The sequence below is a fragment of the Musa acuminata genome, chromosome BXJ1-8 (genome assembly GCF_036884655.1).
Source record: "Musa acuminata AAA Group cultivar baxijiao chromosome BXJ1-8, Cavendish_Baxijiao_AAA, whole genome shotgun sequence".
NCBI lineage: Eukaryota > Viridiplantae > Streptophyta > Magnoliopsida > Zingiberales > Musaceae > Musa > Musa acuminata.
The window spans coordinates 43,750,998-43,770,915 of record NC_088334.1 but is presented as its reverse complement, the minus strand read 5'-3'; the positions used below and the strand labels follow the sequence as shown (position 1 = coordinate 43,770,915).

General features: G+C 38.9%; 2 protein-coding genes across 2 annotated transcripts; both read left to right on the top strand.

Moving 5' to 3' along the window:
• Nucleotides 1-3,658: 3,658 nt before the first annotated feature.
• On the top strand, nucleotides 3,659-9,207 carry LOC103995329 (hydroxyproline O-arabinosyltransferase NOD3). Its single transcript, XM_009415895.3, has 9 exons — nucleotides 3,659-3,874; nucleotides 3,956-4,416; nucleotides 5,736-5,803; nucleotides 5,897-6,098; nucleotides 6,297-6,394; nucleotides 6,491-6,560; nucleotides 6,643-6,714; nucleotides 6,877-6,990; nucleotides 8,804-9,207. Exons 2-9 carry the CDS (start codon nucleotides 4,012-4,014, stop codon nucleotides 8,867-8,869), a joined length of 1,095 nt encoding a protein of 364 aa, XP_009414170.1. The 5' UTR covers nucleotides 3,659-3,874; nucleotides 3,956-4,011; the 3' UTR covers nucleotides 8,870-9,207.
• Nucleotides 9,208-15,450: 6,243 nt separating this feature from the next.
• LOC135588031 (protein LATERAL ROOT PRIMORDIUM 1-like) lies at nucleotides 15,451-17,085 on the top strand. Its single transcript, XM_065079962.1, has 2 exons — nucleotides 15,451-16,469; nucleotides 16,553-17,085. The coding sequence occupies exons 1-2, from the start codon at nucleotides 15,824-15,826 to the stop codon at nucleotides 16,897-16,899; spliced, it is 993 nt and encodes a 330-aa protein (XP_064936034.1). The 5' UTR covers nucleotides 15,451-15,823; the 3' UTR covers nucleotides 16,900-17,085.
• Nucleotides 17,086-19,918: the final 2,833 nt, after the last annotated feature.

Below are 19,918 nucleotides of genomic sequence, written 5' to 3'. Positions count from 1 at the left end.
CAAGATAACACTCATTCCTTGATTCTCCTCTTTATAGATCTTTACAACAATTTTGATTACCTTATAATAAGGATTTATTATTATTAATGTAGTTTTAAGTTTTTTGGATCAATGATCGTTGTTATTAGTATTAGAGTCAACTAGTTGGCTCGAGAATGAAATTGGTATTGAATAATTGGGTCATGAATATATCATAGTATAGACTCATCTCGTGATGATTATGGACTATGTGAATGAGATTATAATAAATTGAAAAATATATTTAAAAATATAGCAGATTAGGTTTTAAATCGGTTAAACGATGTATGACTCAAAATAGATTCATTATCCATAGGTAGATATGTTGATTAATTGATGAATGTTTTGGAAGAAACCATAAGCCAAGTGTTTTTTTAATTATTTGATTTACACAATCTTGCTCTTTTGAGGGGGTTGGGATTCAAAAAATCAGGTCACAAGAAAAATATGAAGTTTTTGTTAGTTAGTTCACCAATAATTGTAATCAAATCTTAATAACTAGAATACTCAATCGCAAATCACTCCCCAAATTAATCATAATTTTCGAATATCCTTACGGTCACATCACAGTGCATGCATAGATAGATTCAGATGTACTTCCATGATACATAAGGAATATAATTAGTGATATATTTTGTTATTTGAATAATTTTGTGAACTTTATAATCATACATGTAATTAGAGAGGAAAACCAATTTAGCAATTGACTAGTGATAGAGGATATAATTAACTTTTCAAAGTAAATGCATGGACATTAACACTTGGACAATTAGTAGCGTCACCTCAATGTTTGTCGAGCCTCTTTCATCCGTCAAAACTACCACCTCAATGGTCAATTACGACATCTACTTATCTCTAAGAGGTAATTACAAAGTTTTGAATCCTCAATCTTCCGTAGGAGATTTCGAATCCTCTTTCACTGGTCAATCTAGCAATTGGTTAGTGATAAATGATGCAATCATCTTAATATTTGTCGAGCCTCTTTCATCTATCCAAACCATCACCCGAACGGTCAATTACGATGTTTCACATCCTTTACTATTAATAAATTAAACTCAAAATATTTATTTACCAATAATTCAGATTTAGAAAGTAAATGAATTCATTATCCATAATTAGATATTTTGAAAGAAAAGATAGGCCAAGCTTTTTTTTTTTGTCACTTACATAATCCTGCTCAATAATTGCAATCAAATTCAATAACTAGATTACTAAATTGCATATCACTCCTTGATTATGTCATAATTTTCATATATTCTTATCGATACTCTGAAACAAAACTATTCTTGTGAGGGAGTAGTGCCTTCTTGGATACAAGCCAAAATACACTTGGTAGATTCATATGTATGTACCTTAGAGGCACATAAGGAATTGGAATACAATTAGTGATTTGTTTTGCTATTTAAAAAAATATTAAACTTCAGAATCATTCATGTATTTGGAGAGAAAAATAAATCTAGCAATTGACTAGTGATAGAGAAGAAAGTTCACTTTTCAAAGCTAATACATGAACATTAGTATCTCAATATTTGCAGTGCCTCTCTCCTCAATTCCCGCACATACATACTTACCCCTAAGAGATAGATTTGAATCCTCAATCTTGGTAAGTAGATTTACTATTGATAAATTTGGCTCATAACATTTTTTTTTATCGACAATTCAGGTCTAGAAAGTAAATAGATTAGTCATCCATAATTAAATATGTTGATTACTTGATGGATATTTTGGAACAGAACATAGGCCAAGCTTTTCTTTTTTACATATAGAATCCTGGACTTTTGAGGGTGAGTATAGTGGAGTAGGATTCAAGTAAATTACACCAATAATTACAATCAAATCTCAATCACTTGAATATTAAATCACAAATCATTCCTTGAATTATGTCATAATTTTGGTATATCCTTACATCACATCATAATCATGATGCTTGTAAATGAAGTTATTCTTATGACACAAGGAGTGATGTATGCATGAATACAAGGCAGATACACGTACAGATCCCTTGATGGTACATAAAGAATATAATTATTGATATATTTTGTTAATTTATTTTTTTGTGAATTTAGGAATCATACATGTATTTGGAGAGAAAAATCAATGGACTAATGATAGAGGATAAAATTGACTTTTCAAAATCAATATATGGACATTGATACCTCGATGATCATCAGTATTGCCACCTCGACATTTGTCGAGCCTCTCTCATCTATTGAAATTACCACCTCAATAGTCAATTCTGACACCTATTTATCCTAAAGAGATAGTTAAATCACCTCAGTGAATAATTGCATCGTCAAATTATCCTCGAGAGATAATTATGTTATCTTAGTAGATGGTTACATCACCTTAACAAGTCATTATACTACTGAGGTGATAGTTAGGTCACCTCATTAATATTGAGATAACAGTTAAAACACATCATATGTCATCTCAACAAGCAGTTGTACCCTCACGATAATTGCCCTAATGACTTTAACCATCGATAATTACGAACCCTAGTATAAATAGTCTCTTATTCTTTTTTCTTTCTTCCGCATCCCACATCCTTTTACACATCAGACAATATTATAACTTGAGTGCCAGAGGGATCTAGTCAAGCTTCCTCGATCTTGGTCTTATTATAGGAACCGAGACAACACTATATATATCATGTCGGTATCCAAATTGACATTCAAACCCTTCTCGATAGAGTCCTCATCGACATCCTCTTAATATCTCATATCGTTTAATCCACTCACATCTCAAACGTGAATTGTCACTCCATCATCATCATCATTCCTCGAGGACGTTAACAAATAACAAATTTTAGTAGAGAGCATTTCTTATACTCTCGTTTGCTTAAAGTAATATAATTATTTATCTTTTGAAAAGAAAATTATGGTGAAAATATGATATATTTTAATTATGTAGGAAATTCTTTAATATGGATAACAAAGGTTCCAACACATCAAAAAAAAAAAAAAACAGACCTTCCCTCCCTCCGTGGATATAAATTATAGGCATCTATTAGTCATATGCCCACTTGCCCGAAAAGGGAAGATGGTCCTAGCGATCCCAATCACATTGAAACTATATAAAAGTATAGCAACACATGAACACTTCAATCAACATGTAACCAAAGGACAAACGCCATAGCTTTATTAGCCATCTAAGTGTGATGAACAACTTGGGGTTTTCGTAGCAAAGTAAAAAGAGCTTTCAATGATAGTGCTTGAGAAGCACTTGCAACACTTGCCTTTCCATTGTTTAATTCATCCAAAATCCCTCATCAATTGTATCCAACGTATCCTCCTCAACTTCAATGCAAACATAGTGGATATACATATATAAAGTAATCGCCAAGTCATTCCCCAATCAATCAATCATCAATCAATCACAGGCATTGCCACCTCCCCCCACCCAACTTGCTTTATGATTCGCGCCGGCACTGAGTCGTCGTCACCTGTTAGTTCTTGTACACCGTCGTGGCTTCAGCCCGCCTATTTGTCACTGCCACGGGTCCCACTCCAAATATCTACCGCCCTTCCATCACACGTGTCCGTCTGCGACTGCACGCGCCGCGGTGCGGCCACGAGGGTCAACCGTGACCGACCCAGCACATCAAATCACCGTCGACCTTCTCTCCCCCGTCGACTCCCCCTTACCCATCCCCGATCGATCCCTTTCCCACTTCGACCCGCCACCGAATGCGCGCAGTATCGTCTCCTTCGTCAATAGTTACCGATCGTGTCAGTTCTTTCCTTGCACGAACACCTTCGCTTACCCTTTACTAGTAGTAATCCCCAAGTCTTCGCGCCCCCCCCCCCACCCCACCTTTCCTCTCTCCTTCCAGTCCCCACCTCCCACGCACCCGCAGGTGCCTCCCTCGATCTCTCTTTATGCTCCTCTTTTGAGCTGTACCGCCGATTTCGATCTTGTTTTATTTTGGTTCTTGTAGGCGACTGCTGATTTGGGGAATTGGGAGCTTGGTGTAGTTGGTGGTGAGGATTCCGGATGAACGTAAGGAGGAGCATGGGCAGGGCGTCGCCGCTGTTCCTGGTCTTGCTGGGATTAGGGGTTTTCTTCGCGACCTACAACCTGGTCACGTTGGTCATCCACCACCAGCGGCGGGAGCGGCGGGCGGAGCTGCCCGGCGTCGATCCGGTCACCCGGATGCCCGACGAACTGAGGAGGGCCGAAGGATCGAGGAGGCCGTTCCACGTCGTTGTCACGGCCACCGACGCGGCCTACAGTAGGTGGCAGTGCCGGGTAATGTACTACTGGTACAAGCGGATGAAGGATGGGGAGGGATCGGAAATGGGAGGGTTCACTAGGGTGCTGCACTCCGGGAAGCCTGATAGCCTGATGGACGAAATCCCGACCTTCGTGGTGAACCCCCTCCCGGCTGGCGTGGATCGGGTGAGAATTCATCTCTTGCTTGCGTCGACCTTCATACATGATGACATCTTTATGCAAACAAAGCATTGTTGATACTTTAATCCATATTTGGGTGGCCAACGATATAGCAAAATTTGACAATAAGTCGTTACGAACCTGCATACTGCAGAATCATAATAGTGTTTGTTGAACATCCATGACGGTGTTTACTTGGGGCAGGGGGCGTGGTGGATGGGGTTCAGTAAGGTGAGAATGGAATGCTACTGATGCATCTTTGGTAGAGGCAACAAACCGTACTGTCACTGTCAAAGAGAGAAGTAAAAAAGCCGTAATGCTACAATTTTGTTAATAGAACAAAGATCAAACCCTGTGATAAGCATAATTATTGCCTCACAAATCCTTTTTCCAATGCAAGAATTGCAGAACAAAATAAACATATGCATAATAACCTTACAAGCTTCTAATCAAATGCAAGATGTAGCAGAGTAATTCTTGTTCTGTTTGTACCCTTTTTTTTTTCATTTTTTCCTGTTTACTTCACATTTGGTTTCCACAGGTGTCGTAAAAGAATGAAATCCTGCTAGGGTTTTGCAGAAAAATAGTTGCTAGCAATGGTATCAAAAATATTTAATTGCCTTTATTATTCTTTTGAAGAGTCAAATTAAGTTGTTCAACGAGTAGTCATTGCAAATAGTTAATTTTTTATGCCATAGTGTTCTTTTTCTACCAATATCCTTTGTAAAACAAAGGATTCAAGTTCCGGAAACAACCAGTATGTAACTGATGTGTGAACTATCAAGGTAATGACACACGATATGCTGGTATACCTGTCGATACAGACCAAAGAGAGAGAGAGAGAGAGGAGGAGGAGGAGAAAGGAAGAAGGAGAGAAGGGAGTCAGAGGAAGAGGAAGAGAAGGAGAAATGGGGTAGGAAAATGCAGGGTGCTGGAGACAGAGGAAGAAGCAACAACAGACAGTGTGCGGTAGCAGGCAACAATAACAAGAGAGAATCAGGGGAGAGAGAGAGAGAGGAAAAGTAAAGTAAAAAAAGAGTTGTTGCTGTATAAAAAATAAAAAATTAGTTGATTTTGAACTGAACCAGAGCAAATTGTGTTGCTGTTTCTTGGTCAAATAAGAAAATCCTAGGCGGTACAAACCGGTTTGACCACTTTTTAAAACTTTGTATAGAACTATACGCTTGTAGTCACTATAGCTCACTGGATGCTGCATACCTGGTTATCATGATGGCACTGAATGTCTGCTTGATCTTCTGTGCCACCCGTTCTTTGATTAGTCAATAACAACATGTGTCTTACATGCTTTCTTAATGTGGTGACAGGGTTATGTTGTCCTGAACAGACCTTGGGCTTTTGTCCAATGGCTAGAAAAAGCAACCATTGAGGAGGAGTATGTTTTTTTCTTCAAAAAATTACATCATTTTAGTTTGTTTTTAGTGCTGTATGAGAAAAAGCTTTCTATGCTGAATGGCAAAAACTGCAGGTATATACTAATGGCTGAACCGGATCACGTCTTCGTGAGACCTTTACCGAACTTGGCTCGTGATGACTATCCTGCAGGTTTTCCATTCTTCTATATCAAACCAGCAGAACATTCACAGATAATAAGGAAGTTCTTTCCAAAAGAGAAGGGCCCTGTGACTAATATTGACCCCATTGGCAATTCTCCTGTGATAATTAAAAAGGTATATTTTGAATTTTTAATTTCTGATTGGCTTCTGCAACATGTGTGTACATTCAAAGTTGCAAAGTATGTTTCTTTTTATAGTTCATATTTTTCGATTCAATTTCGTTGACATCTCTAAGGCTTTATAGAATACTTTCTTACCTAATGCTTCTAGTTTAATCTGACAAGATCTTTATTTGTATTTGTCTGACTTCAGTCCAAGCTGGAGAAGATTGCTCCTACTTGGATGAACATCTCTTTGAAAATGAAAGAGGATCCAGAGACGGACAAAGCTTTTGGATGGGTTTTGGAAATGTGGGAACTAATATGCTTTATTTGTATCTCAGTGCAGCAATAAATTTTGAATTGATTAAGGTGACTAATGCCTTGTTATCTCTGATGCTATAATAGGTATGCTTATGCCATTGCAAGTGCATTGCATGGTGTGCAACATATTCTCCGTAAAGATTTTATGATACAGGTAATCACAATGATTTGTATTAAATATATCGCTATTGTGGCTTCAGATTTTGTGATGATACTTTCCAAATGTTTGATTGCAGCCCCCTTGGGACTTAAAGCTGGACAGCACATTTATTATTCATTTTACTTATGGGTGTGACTACACATTAAAGGTAACATTGTCTTCCAATTCATCCTCACCTGTTTATATTGAAGCAATTTCCCCAACAACAAGTCATTAACAATGACTCGAATGTCCAGACCAGTTTTTGGTACTCCTTGTTCATATACTTAATTTATGTGTTAGCTCTGGTAATTGTTTCATATAATCTTAGGGTGAACTAACTTATGGGAAAATTGGGGAATGGCGCTTTGACAAAAGATCTTTTCTCCATGGTCCGCCACCAAGGAACCTGTCCTTACCTCCTCCAGGAGTACCTGAAAGTGTGGTATGTATCTCTTCAAGACCATCTTAGAAGTTTTTAGACTTTACTAAGATATTTTTTTGAGTATTCCTCATACTGCATGACGATATATTTTTCTAATGCTATCTAAGCTTTTAAGTCCTAAAAAGTTGGAATACAGACATTTATGTACCAGTAGTGAATGAGTAAATTATCATATCTGCTTTGTTCTCATGCAAGTTATTTTGGAAACAGTAAATGCATGGAAAAGTTACAGTTAGAATGATGGAATTATTAAAAAGTCAAGAAGTGTCTAGATATAATTAACTTGCATTCTTTTCTTTATCGTTGAGCATTGAATCCAATATCAATATATTAATTAGAGTTTTATGAGAAGGAATAATGCTTTTCTGGATGTTGCCTGTCAAGAAATCTATGAATCTAGCATAAGTAAAATCCTGCAAAAATCCTCTTCTATTTTGTATTTGATGAATAAAACTATTTTGTGTTATGATAAACAAATGCATGTCAATTAACAACACAAAGTGGTATGAGTTTCTTGCCTAGTGTGATTTATCTTGAATGCTTCTTTCATGCCATGTGCTCTTGACCTGATATTAGCCAGTGTAAATGATCTTTTATAATTGGGTACTTATCCAAACAGAGAGTATATTCAGTTGTTCTGCAATAAGAACTCTACATTTCTATAACAATTGTGCCTATGTGCTTACATGCAAGTGTGTGCTTGATCTTTGTGCCAAATATTTCAATTTTCAATTTTGTTTTCTTCACCTTTGATCAAAAGGTGGTTACTTTGACATATATGAAAACCTAGAAATTTATCTTTTGAAGAATTAAATGTAAGCCTATAAAAACCAATAATTTATTAAGTAGCTTTTCAAGACTCAACATTTGGATTTTTGAAAACAAAATTACTAGAGAACTTGATACATATACAGACTATTTTCAATAATTGCATATACTTTGTTCCTATGCTGATTATTTTGGATCAAAATATAATAAAACAAGTAGATGAAAGGTTTAAAATCTCAGCCATCAGCAATGGACCCAGCGATACACTATTATGGTATCGATACAGATCAACGTACCGATGCTCAACAGGGATTGGTACCATTGGACCAGAGAGAAAAGAGGGAAGAAGAGGGGGAAGGACGAGGCGGAGAAGGTGGACATGGACAAGGTGGCTGAAGAGGAAGTAGGAGGAGGTGCACCAATAGGAGAACACGGTGCCGTAACAAAAATCAGGAGGCAGCAGATACACAGCGGGGTGGGGAGTAAATGGAGATGTAGTGGGGAGGAGGAAGAGTTGATTGAGGGTGCATCAGAGGAAAGAGTATGGGAGAAACAGAGAAAAAGAAAATAAGAGCTATTATATTATACATTACTATTACCTCCTGGCTAAACCAATTTTAGCCTCTCCCGGTTTTTCAGAGGGGGAGGAGGTGGGACGGGGGTTGTCACTTAGCTTATAAGACAAATAAGAGCTAATATCCTATACACAGCTAAATTACATGGAGATGTGGCACCGGCTACCTTTTCTCGTGATGCTACATCTTGGATATGTTCTTGTTGTTTTTGAACTTTTGGTCCTGAATGTGGCATTCCTTTGCATTGCTCCCGTGCATTAGCTTACTAATGGTTTTAAAACTGGGCACCACTACTCCTTACATCTAAGTCGTACACATGGCTGATAAGATGTGTTCATATAAGCAATCTGTTGATCTACTGGAATTTTTGACTGTGAATTTACAGTAGAAAACTTATGGTTGACCAATCAAACAGCTACTGACCTTGTATCCCTGCTGACTCCATCATGTTCTTGATATTATTGGTGCAGGTCACACTGGTAAAGATGGTGAACGAGGCTACCGCTAACATCCCTAATTGGGATGATGGAAGATAGTCAAATTTTGAAAGTCATTGCACCCAAATGAATTACCTCTAGCTTCAACAAGTACAGAAAGATAAGCTAAATACATACAGGTCACAGGTAATGAAGTTTTGTCGACAAAACATGACAGGGGGTGCCAAATGAGGAATTCTTCTGTCAATGTCCATTCTAAATACTAATCACTGGTGCATCTTGATTCTTCTTTAGGAATATTCCATAATTCTATGCCTGGAGCATCAGCTGCAACTTGACATGTTCTCGCTTTTCCGAATTTTTACCGATTATTGATTGTCATTTTCATCGTTGAACTATGATGATTTTTTTTAATAACGTGTTCCGGTTGCTTATAATTTTCCATGAAAATACTGATGCATGCTGTGCCAAAGTAAGTGGTGCTGCTGAATTTTTCAGTAGATCATCAATATGTTAATGCATTTCCTTCCAGAGAGTGTCGTTGCTGAATCAAAGAAAACGAAAGAAACGCATGCAGGCCATCTGAAGTGTCACAAAACATTCTTAAACTGATCAAAGTTGCAAAGGTTCAAGAGCCCATGTTCGTTCCACTCTATGACTTTAGATTCTATATCAACAGTTAGCGCAAGCTGCTTAAAGATGCAATTATGATTGCCACTTACGATGGTCGAAGCCATTGGAGAAACTTTGTCTTTGGTGCCACCTGAAAAGTTCTTCGTATAGCTTATTCATCATAACAGAGATCTGAATGCTTTTGCTCTTCCCACATCTTCCTTCCGTGCACTCGTGCATGCATGATTGCATGGGATATGAGTAGGGCTGTTCGTTGGAGAAAACAATGAGGTGGATGCTTTTGCTTCGAGAAATGTTCTCTCCCCCTCTACTTGCTGCACCAGTCATTGTTTTCACAGCTGGATGGTAGACCAATATGTGAATTAATGTTGTCGCCATTATATCCTTTATACGTCACGTATTTGCTTATTGGGTCAAGAAAGGCCATGCATGGTTGGTTGCATGAGTAATCTCAAGAAACAGCACCTCTCGACCACTGGATGTAACTTTCCTTGATAAGATATCCTTCTGATTAGAAGAATAATACATAGTTAATTAATTATAAGTATTGAATCTACACAACAGTATGTATGTTACATATAGTTTTGGATAAACGTAAGGCCTATTCTTATTTGAATGGTTGCCACATGAAGAAAGAAAGGAAGGTGAATCTGTAGGAGTGTGGGAAGCACCAACAAAAACACAGGGTTGGGATCGGTGCTTTCGGCTTAATAAATGCTATAGATGTGCCCTTTTGCTTTCTTCCACGACCCCTTTCCCCGTCTTTGAAGGGCTCGAGGCATCACCTCGGAATCTCCCAACAAAAGAAAAAAAAAAGCCACAGAAAGCAAGAGAGAGAGACAGAGAAAGAAAGAGAGAGTCATTATTGATGGGACACGGCTTTGATGGCAACATTAATCTACCAGATTGCTTGCTTCATTTAGTCTTGCACCAACTCTGTTTGAATGATTGAAACTTTGGCTACGTCCTCGATGAGACTTTTTGACACGGAGAGAGATAGAGAGAGAGAGAGAGAGAGGGGGAGAGCACGAAGACGGTGTGCATTGATGAGCGTGCCATCCGCCGACCCACGACATGACATCACTCTTTCCTTCCTCGAATGCCAATCCAAGTCCCATCTCCATCGACTATTCCACCCTCTTCTCTTGTCTGCTTCCCAGCATCCCTATCCCCGCCACTCTCCCCTTTATGTCACTCGCTCATATCCCATCTGTCGCCTCAGCTGCATGCCTGCCTTTGGTGCAGCGGCGGAGGACGGTGCGTTCTGCGCATACATACGGATCTTCCATCGCTGCTGCCGGTCCCCTTCTGATCAGTCTGCTACTTCCAGTGAGCAGTCTCCACACGCATCATGTCGTAGAACTGCTCCTGCTAATATATATATATATATATATATATATATATATATATATATATATATATATATATATATATATATATATATATATATAAAGGGCAGGTTTTCTGCGTTGAGGTCTCCAATTACGGCTGCATGCAATTGCAGAAACGTGATGTGATTCTGAAGACCATATCTCGAGACATACGAGATATACGAAGTTCATAAATTTTGGCTGCATTGAAGAACAGATTCTCACAAATATTTCTACGAGTCTTTGTTACGAAGGTCATAAATTTTGGTTGTATTGGAAGACCATATTCTCACAAATACTTCTACGAGTCTTTGTTCTAAGCTACCTATTCATTTGTCATCTTAAACTTGAGCCGAGGCCATTATTAGGTTTTTTTAATCTCAACAATTAAGTGTTGAATCCATATGATTTTTTTATTCCTATGATATTTAATAATAATTTAATAAGTAAATTTAATTTTATTATTTATGAAAGAATCATTTGAATTGTAAAACTATTTGAATGACTCATCTTCATCGCGATTAGATATTAATTTTGAATTGCTATTTAGTGGAATGTATCCTTTGTCACTATAAATTCAAAGAATCCTTAAGGCATTTATCGATGGATGGATCAATGTGTATTTTTAAGTAAAATTTATTTAATAAATATTATTAGGTCTAAAAATCATGAGATTTATATTATCCACTATGATGTTTTATTTTATGCATAAATTTAATCATTTAAGACTAGTAATACCATTTTCATTATATTTTCTCAACATATAAGAAACTGATGGCATTCACAAACAACCGAAAAGCAACAAATAACAATTGCAACTTCATATAATTTAATAGCTACAATCATATTAATCTCCAAACTTTAGATACTAATTGATGTATGTACACATGGAAGCAAACTCAAATACGTTTGTATTTTTAGTATGTGTTTAAAGAAAAAAATCTTAAATAAATATGTAGTTATGGAATACTTTCACTGTTTGATAAACAATAAATAAACATTATATTTTAAATATATATTAATGCAAGTGTTGTTAGGTAAAATTATATTTCAAAAATTTCATCAAATATTATATGATAAATTTACCATTATAATATTTTTAAATATTTATTAAAAATATATAATTTTTATTTAATTTAATAAGTAAATAAATAAAATGTAAAGTTATGCCAAAAAATATAAAATCTAGATATGTAATAAATAATTAAATATAATCATATAAATTAATCTTAAAAAAGTTTATTCTATAATATAAAATGTATTAATCGACAATAACAAAAATCAAGAGAAAATGTGAGAGGAAATAAGAGTTATAGTTTGTTTGATAATTCCTTCCTTGTTCAATCTTACTCATATATTGTATAAGTGCTCTACCTAACTTCACTACCAAACTTCAATAAAAATATATTTATTCCGTTGCGTTGCTTGTCCCCTTTGACTTTTGAACTTCCTTAACTTACTAATCTACTCTAGCAAAACCTACATTTTACAGGAGGCTTTGAGAAAAACCAATAATATCTCAATATTTATGATGTGAAAGATAAGATACGAGAGACGAGCTCCTATCGAGAATTGAGATTATTCTTAGTCTAATTCCACGATAAAATCGACGTGATGTAAAACGAAGATTATTGAGAGAATAGAGCGAAATTTTCGTCTAAGATATTCCGAAGATGTAAATTAAGAAAAAAAAAAAAAGGAGCTCGATACTTCAACGAGAGGAGTGACTTGTTGGTTCACCAAACCCCCTTGAAGTGATCCGGTGTCCAACTATTATCTCTTTTCAAAATTATGTTATTATAATAATAATTTTATGATCTTAAAAATTTTCATAGGGTACATTTAGAAATTTTAAAAAATTATTAGTATATCATAAATACTAAAATGTTAATCGTTATCTAAAGATGGTATCGAGCATTTGTAATGTTAATTATTAAATATTAAATATTATTAAACAAAATTATTAAATATTAATTAACGTTTGAAATATACACAGCTCTGAACGTAGATTTCAAATGCATCCAACCTAAGTCGTAGTTATCGGTAAGATATCTATTCGAGTCTCCACATTCAACTTTCGGGAATCTAAAACGAGATGTGGAAAAGCTTTCACGGTTTGTCCCTTCTTTGTCTTTTCTGCCTCGTCATCGCCGAACGACAAAATTAGGTCAGTGTGATAGCACCCCACCAACGAATCTCGTACGATCTTGACCATGACTTGCATGGAACGAAGGCTTACCACGCTCCTTACAGAAGAGAAGCAGAGCTCGGCATGCCAATGTAACTCGTGATTTGGCTCGTTCACAAAGACGTGGGGGTAGGGGAGAAGAGTGGCGTGGCGTACCACGCTAAGTGACGGCCGGAACACGGCTTGGCGTCGCAATTTGGCTCACGAATAAGAGGTGACTTGAATCGTGAGTTGGAAGTCCAGACACGATACGTTTACCCTCGTCGAAGCATAGCATAGAATAGCATAGCATAGCATAGCATGTGAGTGAAGAAGAGGATTAGTATCACTTGGATTTGGAAACTCGCCAACATTTAATTGCCTGAGTGCAAAGGAGAAGATGGAGTACGAGTGTTTGGAACAACATGAATGATTCATTTACTGGTATACTCAAATTTCATCGTTAATTTGATTTGAAAGATGAGAGAGATAATTGAGCACGAGACTTTAGATGAGGGATAAATTTTCTGAAAGATAAAAAATATGAATTTTTATCTCATTTTTTATTTAAAGATAATTGATGTCGGTATCTTATATCCTATTTTTTGGTAGTAAATTATACGATAGATTTATCTAAATGAATCTTTTAACGATTAAATTAGTATATATTTGCAAACATCAAAGCTCACACGACAAATGTACTTGAGATGTTCTTATAAGATAATCTTAATTCTTATTATGGATAATACAAAGAACATTAATCTTGTAATTGAAACTAAAGTTTTAAGTGATAGAGAAAGGAAAAGGTGAGGTGAGTTGCCAACGAACACGATTGGATCAATTATCAAAATCGAACAACAATGCATATCGGATATAAATTCAATCGTAAAAATTTAAACTTATTAATTTGTGGGCCAAATTATTTGAGTCTTCTTTGTCATATATTCTTATAACAAAAAAATATATTAATTTCTAATCTGAGTCATGATTAGGTGTAGGAATTAGAACAAATTGACCTTTAATTGCTACACTATTCTACATTGTGTATCAAAAAAATTTGCACACTAACATTGATTTTTGTTTGTTTGTTGAAAAAGTCCAAGTCAACTTATAATTAGGGCTAATTAATTAAGAGGCGTGTAAATGATTCAGACAGATGAATGCATGAAATTTCATGCAGTTGATGAACACTCATTTATGACATTGGGTACATGTGTTTAAATTATATGTTAAAGAAAGTACGTGATTGACCTAATGCATATATATTATTGTGTATGATTCCTTCCCGGATTACAGTATCTTGCAGCTGAAACATAGGCTTCAGATCTCAGTGGCATTCCCGTAAGCTTCTGATCCAACCGATCTCTCTCTCTCTCTCTCTCTCTCTCTCTCATGCATGGCATCGTCTCCTCCGAGTCGTTGGCCATGAATGGCATCTGAATCTTGTTGATCCATATGCTGCACGTTGCTGTGTGCAGCAGCAATCCAAGTCCATCATTCCTGCCGCTGCTGGTGCTGTCGCTGTTCCCTCTAACAAGATATGAAGCTCCCATTCCCGCTTTGGACGCATGTGATCAGAGGAAGAAGAAGCCTTTCGAGAACGGGAGGAAGGAAAAGGGTGGCACTGCCAGGGAAAGGACAGAAGCCCAGCTGGTCTCCCCGCAGAAGCGCACAGAACGAGCTTTAAACGCGGTGACGAGGACCACGCGCGGTGCTCCAGAAGGCGAAGCGGCTCGGAGACAGCCCATGCTAGATTTACGGAGGGGTTGTGGCGTGCATCGGCGGGTCGTACGGCCTTGCCTCCCGTCCTCCTCGGGTCCCTCGCCTCCGCCACCACCAATGAGCTCGTCGCTCTCCTGCGAGTATGGTGACCAGGCGTTACGTGCCGTGAACTCTGAGCCTGAGATCTGTGATGATTACGACGGCATAGGTTAAAGCTCACTCTTGCGTGCAGACAAAAGATGGAGTGGAGAAAGAGATTAAGGAGGAGTCCATCATACGCTGTCACTAAAATACTAACAAAGATGTGCTTGGCAATGGACATTAACAAACGAAAGCAATGGCATATATTCTTCGCTGAGAATGGGAGAATAGCTACGAAAAGCATAGAATTTGATGGGAGTGGAGTTGCGAGTCGACGTCTCCGCTTCCTTTTTCTGGTACGTTGAACCCGTCGGGGATGCAATGATCCTCCCGGACCCCCGTGCACAGCTTGCCATGGAAGCATGGACGTCCACAATTATACGTCATGTGACGGAGGAAGAAGGATGGAGAGAGAGAGAGAGGGGGGGGGGAAAGGAACCTTTCGCATTCAATCACCCACACCCACCCTTTTGTGTTTGTGTCTTTCTCTCTCTCTCTCTCTCTAGGTTTCAATCTGTGCCTCCATCATGAACCCCACACGGACAGACCTCAGCACTAGAAAACAACTATAGAAAACATAATAAAAGTGGGAAGAATGGCCACTATGACAGATTATTTAGTGCTGAAGAAACAGTAGACAGAATTGAGATAGGTAATAATGGAAAGATATCGTCAGTCGTAGGCGTAGGGAGAGACAGAGGGAGGTCTGAGAATAGGAGAGAGAGGAGCGGAGAGAGAGTATAAGTGGTGGGAGGAGTCCTTCTGGATATAAGAGCAGGCGGGGTGGCTTCTGGAAGGCGATTCCTTTCCGACACTGGCGCCTTCGCGGACTGGGTGGCGTCGTCGGCCGCCACCGGCAGAGGCGACGACCTCTGCCTCGGCTTCGGTGCCGGCGGCGGCGGAGGAGGAGGTGGTGGAGCCAGCGGAGCCGCCGGTGTAGTATGGGCTGGCTCCAGCTCATCGTCCGCCGCTGCCGCTGGCGGCGGGAGACAGGCTAGCGGTTATGGTGTACCTGCCGACATGGGCATGGTTCTGCTGGCCTCCGCCGCCTCCTTCAACCAGCAGCATCACCACGCGTCCTTGCTCTCGTCGTCGGCTGCGGATCAGCACCCGATCATCCCCCTCCTCGCCACCGCGCCGTGCCTCGTCGACGATGAGAACGTTGCTCGGTCTAAGCACGGGGGAATCCAGCTCTGGCAATCGGCCCTGCCCCATCCGCCCCACCACCACAATTACCTGCCGCACACCCATGGCGCTAACCCTAACCCTAACCTTAACCCTAATCCCACCCTCTCGAATTACCTCGGGAAGTCCATGCTCACCATGCTCGACGCCGGCGGAATTCTTACTGGTGGGGGCGCGGCGGTGGGCGGGAGTTCTGCGACGTGCCAGGACTGCGGCAACCAGGCAAAGAAGGATTGCAGCCACCGCCGGTGCCGGACGTGCTGCAAGAGCCGCGGGTTCGAGTGCTCGACCCACATCAAGAGCACCTGGGTCCCCGCCGCCCGTCGCCGCGAGCGCCTGCGCACCGCCCTTGCCTCTGGCTCCTCAGCCTCCACTTCCAAAAAGCCCCGCCTTGTGGCTTCTCTGCCGGCGACCGCGTCCCACACCTTCACCTCCAACGACAACCCACCCGGTAGCTGCGACGCCACCTCCGGCCACGAAGGTATTGCCCCCAGGAACTCGACCGCTTCTCCTTCTCCCACCACACCTAAAAGAATCCAACTTTACCCTCCACCGATTCTGCAGCTTCAGACGCCAGCATCAGGGAGAGCCTTCCGGGGCAGGTTCGAGCGCAGGCAGTGTTCAGGTGCGTTCGGGTGACGTCCATTCACGACGGCAAGGACCAGTACGCCTACCACGCCGTGGTCAAGATCGGCGGACGCGTCTTCAAGGGTTTACTCTACGGTCAAGGCGTCCACGACGGTGGCGACCACGGCGACGAGGCCAAGGACCACATTCCAGACATCTCGGAGCTGCACCTCGGGAGCCAAAACGGTGGCGGTTCATCGTCATCGCCTCTGCTTCAGTCCGGCGTCTTCGGAGGCAGTGCTGGATTGATTGGAGGCGCCAACTACGGTAACCAAATAAGCTGAACTCTCCTTCAGTCTTCACACCGCAACCAATCCCTCCCCGACCTTTACATTCTATCGTTTATCGTCTATCTATTGTTGTGTGAGATCTCAATTGTCGTGGTCATATGCGTCATCTCAATCGACTGTTTCTCTTTCTAATAATTACTATACCTGCTAAAGATGATGAGCGCTGCATCCTCTTCTCTCTTCTCCAAGTCCAGTGTGCTGCAACTCTTCACTGCATTACTGTGGACTCGGTGGGAATCATGTCGTCCCCCATACTCGATTGTTTGGTTCATGTGAGCTTTTGGTTAGCTAGGCTAATAGTTTGACTCCTAGGCCTTCTTCCTTTTTCGTATGCTTTCTTCTTGTGTGTCGAATCAACTGTGGTTTACGAGGGCATTGCATTTGAACTTGCATCGGAATGACACTTCCTTCACGAGAACGATGTAGAGAATCTAGTCAACTGGCCGTAAAGCTACCTATGGCTGCTTAATATTCCTCTCTTTCCCTAGGAGTGATGATACGACAGCACGTTCACTTGCCTATCAACCCCATCATCGATGAAGAATGTGTTGTTGTGCTCATATTGTTTAGTTGTTGATGCTTTAAGGGTTGTCTATGATAGCTAGTATTGAGCATGGTTGAACCATTGAGTAAGACTCTCTCTCTGTCTTTCTCTCTACTTACTGGCTCTTTTAACTGGCAGTTTCCTGCTTCTGGGAAAAGCTAAGCTTTCTTCTTTCTCTGTTCAACATAGACCTAGAATTTATTGCCTTTCTTGATATCTGCAGTCCTTGAAATGCTCAATTTTGAGCCCATACCCTGTCGTGGAGAAATACCAGTCATTAATAAGATGGACAATTTTCTTTTTCTGATGGCAATGGTTTTTTGTTTGTAAAAGGGATGTGAGTGCATCAACACCTCTCAAAATTGAGTGAGTAAGACAACCTATACTTGTCAACTTCTGTAGTCTTTATAGCTTGTCCTTCAGAAAGAACTAGTTCTTTATAACCATGGGAGAAATCATGCTGATGTTAATAATTCCAGGCCCTGTTCGAGAGCTTTGCTTGATTTGTGGTCATGATCATAGCTAAATTTGGTTTAGCTTGTCTCATGATGTAAAATGGGTATGGTGGATACTATATTAATCTCTTTCCAGACAATTATCCTCTGATATGATTTTACTGACTGGAATGACCAGAAAAATGGTTCTTCATATGTAGGCTAAACTTAACATCAATCAAGATTTATTCTATCTGAAATTTATTTTTCAGATGTGTGGATTACTATCTTGACAATTTGTTAATGAAGCAGTATAAGCATGATTGGTTAAATTGCCAAAGAATACTTTCGATGAGTGTAGTTTATGTTTGTTTGAAACATGGTTGTCTCTTTGAAGCTTGTAATGTTGGCTAATATGATTGAGGTTGATGCAGTCATGTGAGCCATGCACATTCATATATGTAATCAGTTTGATATCATTAAATGAACCTCTTTTCTTGTGGCACTGGGCCTGGCATGTATGATATATATTTAATATCAGATTTTGATAGCATGGATTACCCAACACAAAATTCAAATGCAAACAAAAAATCATGTGGTGTTTTTAGTTTATGATTGGATTCATAACTTATGAATTGAAGTCTGATAGAACATGAACTTTCTATTTAAAGCTTTCAATGAGACTTAATTTGTCATTCATGCTTTAAGTCCATGCAATTGTGCTTATAGGTGTAAGGTTGGGTATATCAATGCTTCTCGAACCTTATGAAGCACAGTAAATACATTAAGAAGAGAGATTCATTGTTCTGTGTTTAGGACATTACAGTGATGAAATGTTGATGAAGTGAGACGTAAAATATTGATCATGCACGCTACAGTTGAATGTTCTGACAATGTAAACTGACTCGATTTGAAGATGAACACTGACCTCGAAGAATCTATTAGGAACTTCGAGTTCAAGATAAATTTTCTCCACGGATTGTTGTGTTTTTATGCACATCTATACAATGGAATGCTCTAATAAGGTGAGCTACACTGATTTTAAGATGAGCACCAACCTTGAAGAACTTATTAGGTTAATTAGTTTTTTCTCTAAGAATTGTTTGGAGGGCTTTGCTAGAGACATGTTTTCCTTATTTCATTGTCTATGTTTTCTAAAGCAACTAATTGTTTTGCTTGCCGACGAACTAGTTTTGAATATGAATGAGTCTGTCTGAAAGTGTCTTGGCGTTCGATTATATACCCCTAAGCATCTTCACATAATTTTCAGAAAGCTTTTAAGGTTGTCTCTTAACTGTTCAATTCCTTGACATAAATCTGTATAGGATATCAAATATGGCACTGAGATTATGAGATGCAATAAGTAAGCAAAAAGTGTTTTGTATTTCATGTGCATGCAAACACATATTCCTTATGGCATACCTTTCACTATGTTGGATGTGTGATCAATCTTAATGCTGCGGTTTCAGCCTGTGGATTATATGCATCTAACATATGAACTATTGTCATAGGGTAATCATTCAAGTAAATGTGAAATTTTGACAAAGAGGATGCTTCTTCTCTTATGATGTTACTTCTTTCTAGATTGCTCAAGAATTTTGATGTGGAAGTGGAATGAGAAGTTACAGCTGTGTTTCTGTGTTGTGCTATTCTTGTGCATGCTGTCCATACAAAGTTCACATCAGCTTAAATTGGGTTCCTACCAAATAACATGATATAAGACTTTTCTTGGTGTTCTAACTCTTGCTTGTATCTTCTTGCAGTCTTTGTTTTAGTGTCTCTCTTTTGAGCTATTTCTTGTGCATGGTATCCATTCATGCTTCACAACAGTTGAAGATTAGGTTCCTATCATCAGTTTATTATAAATTTTATTCAAATCATATTAGTATCATAGTTTTTATATTTTTAAAAAAATTATATTAAAATTTTTAAAAATTTAAAAATAAAATAAATAATCTTATTTGATCTAATGTCGTCGTTAATTGTATTGATATATGATACATGTATGAAGATGATACGATATATGATACATGAT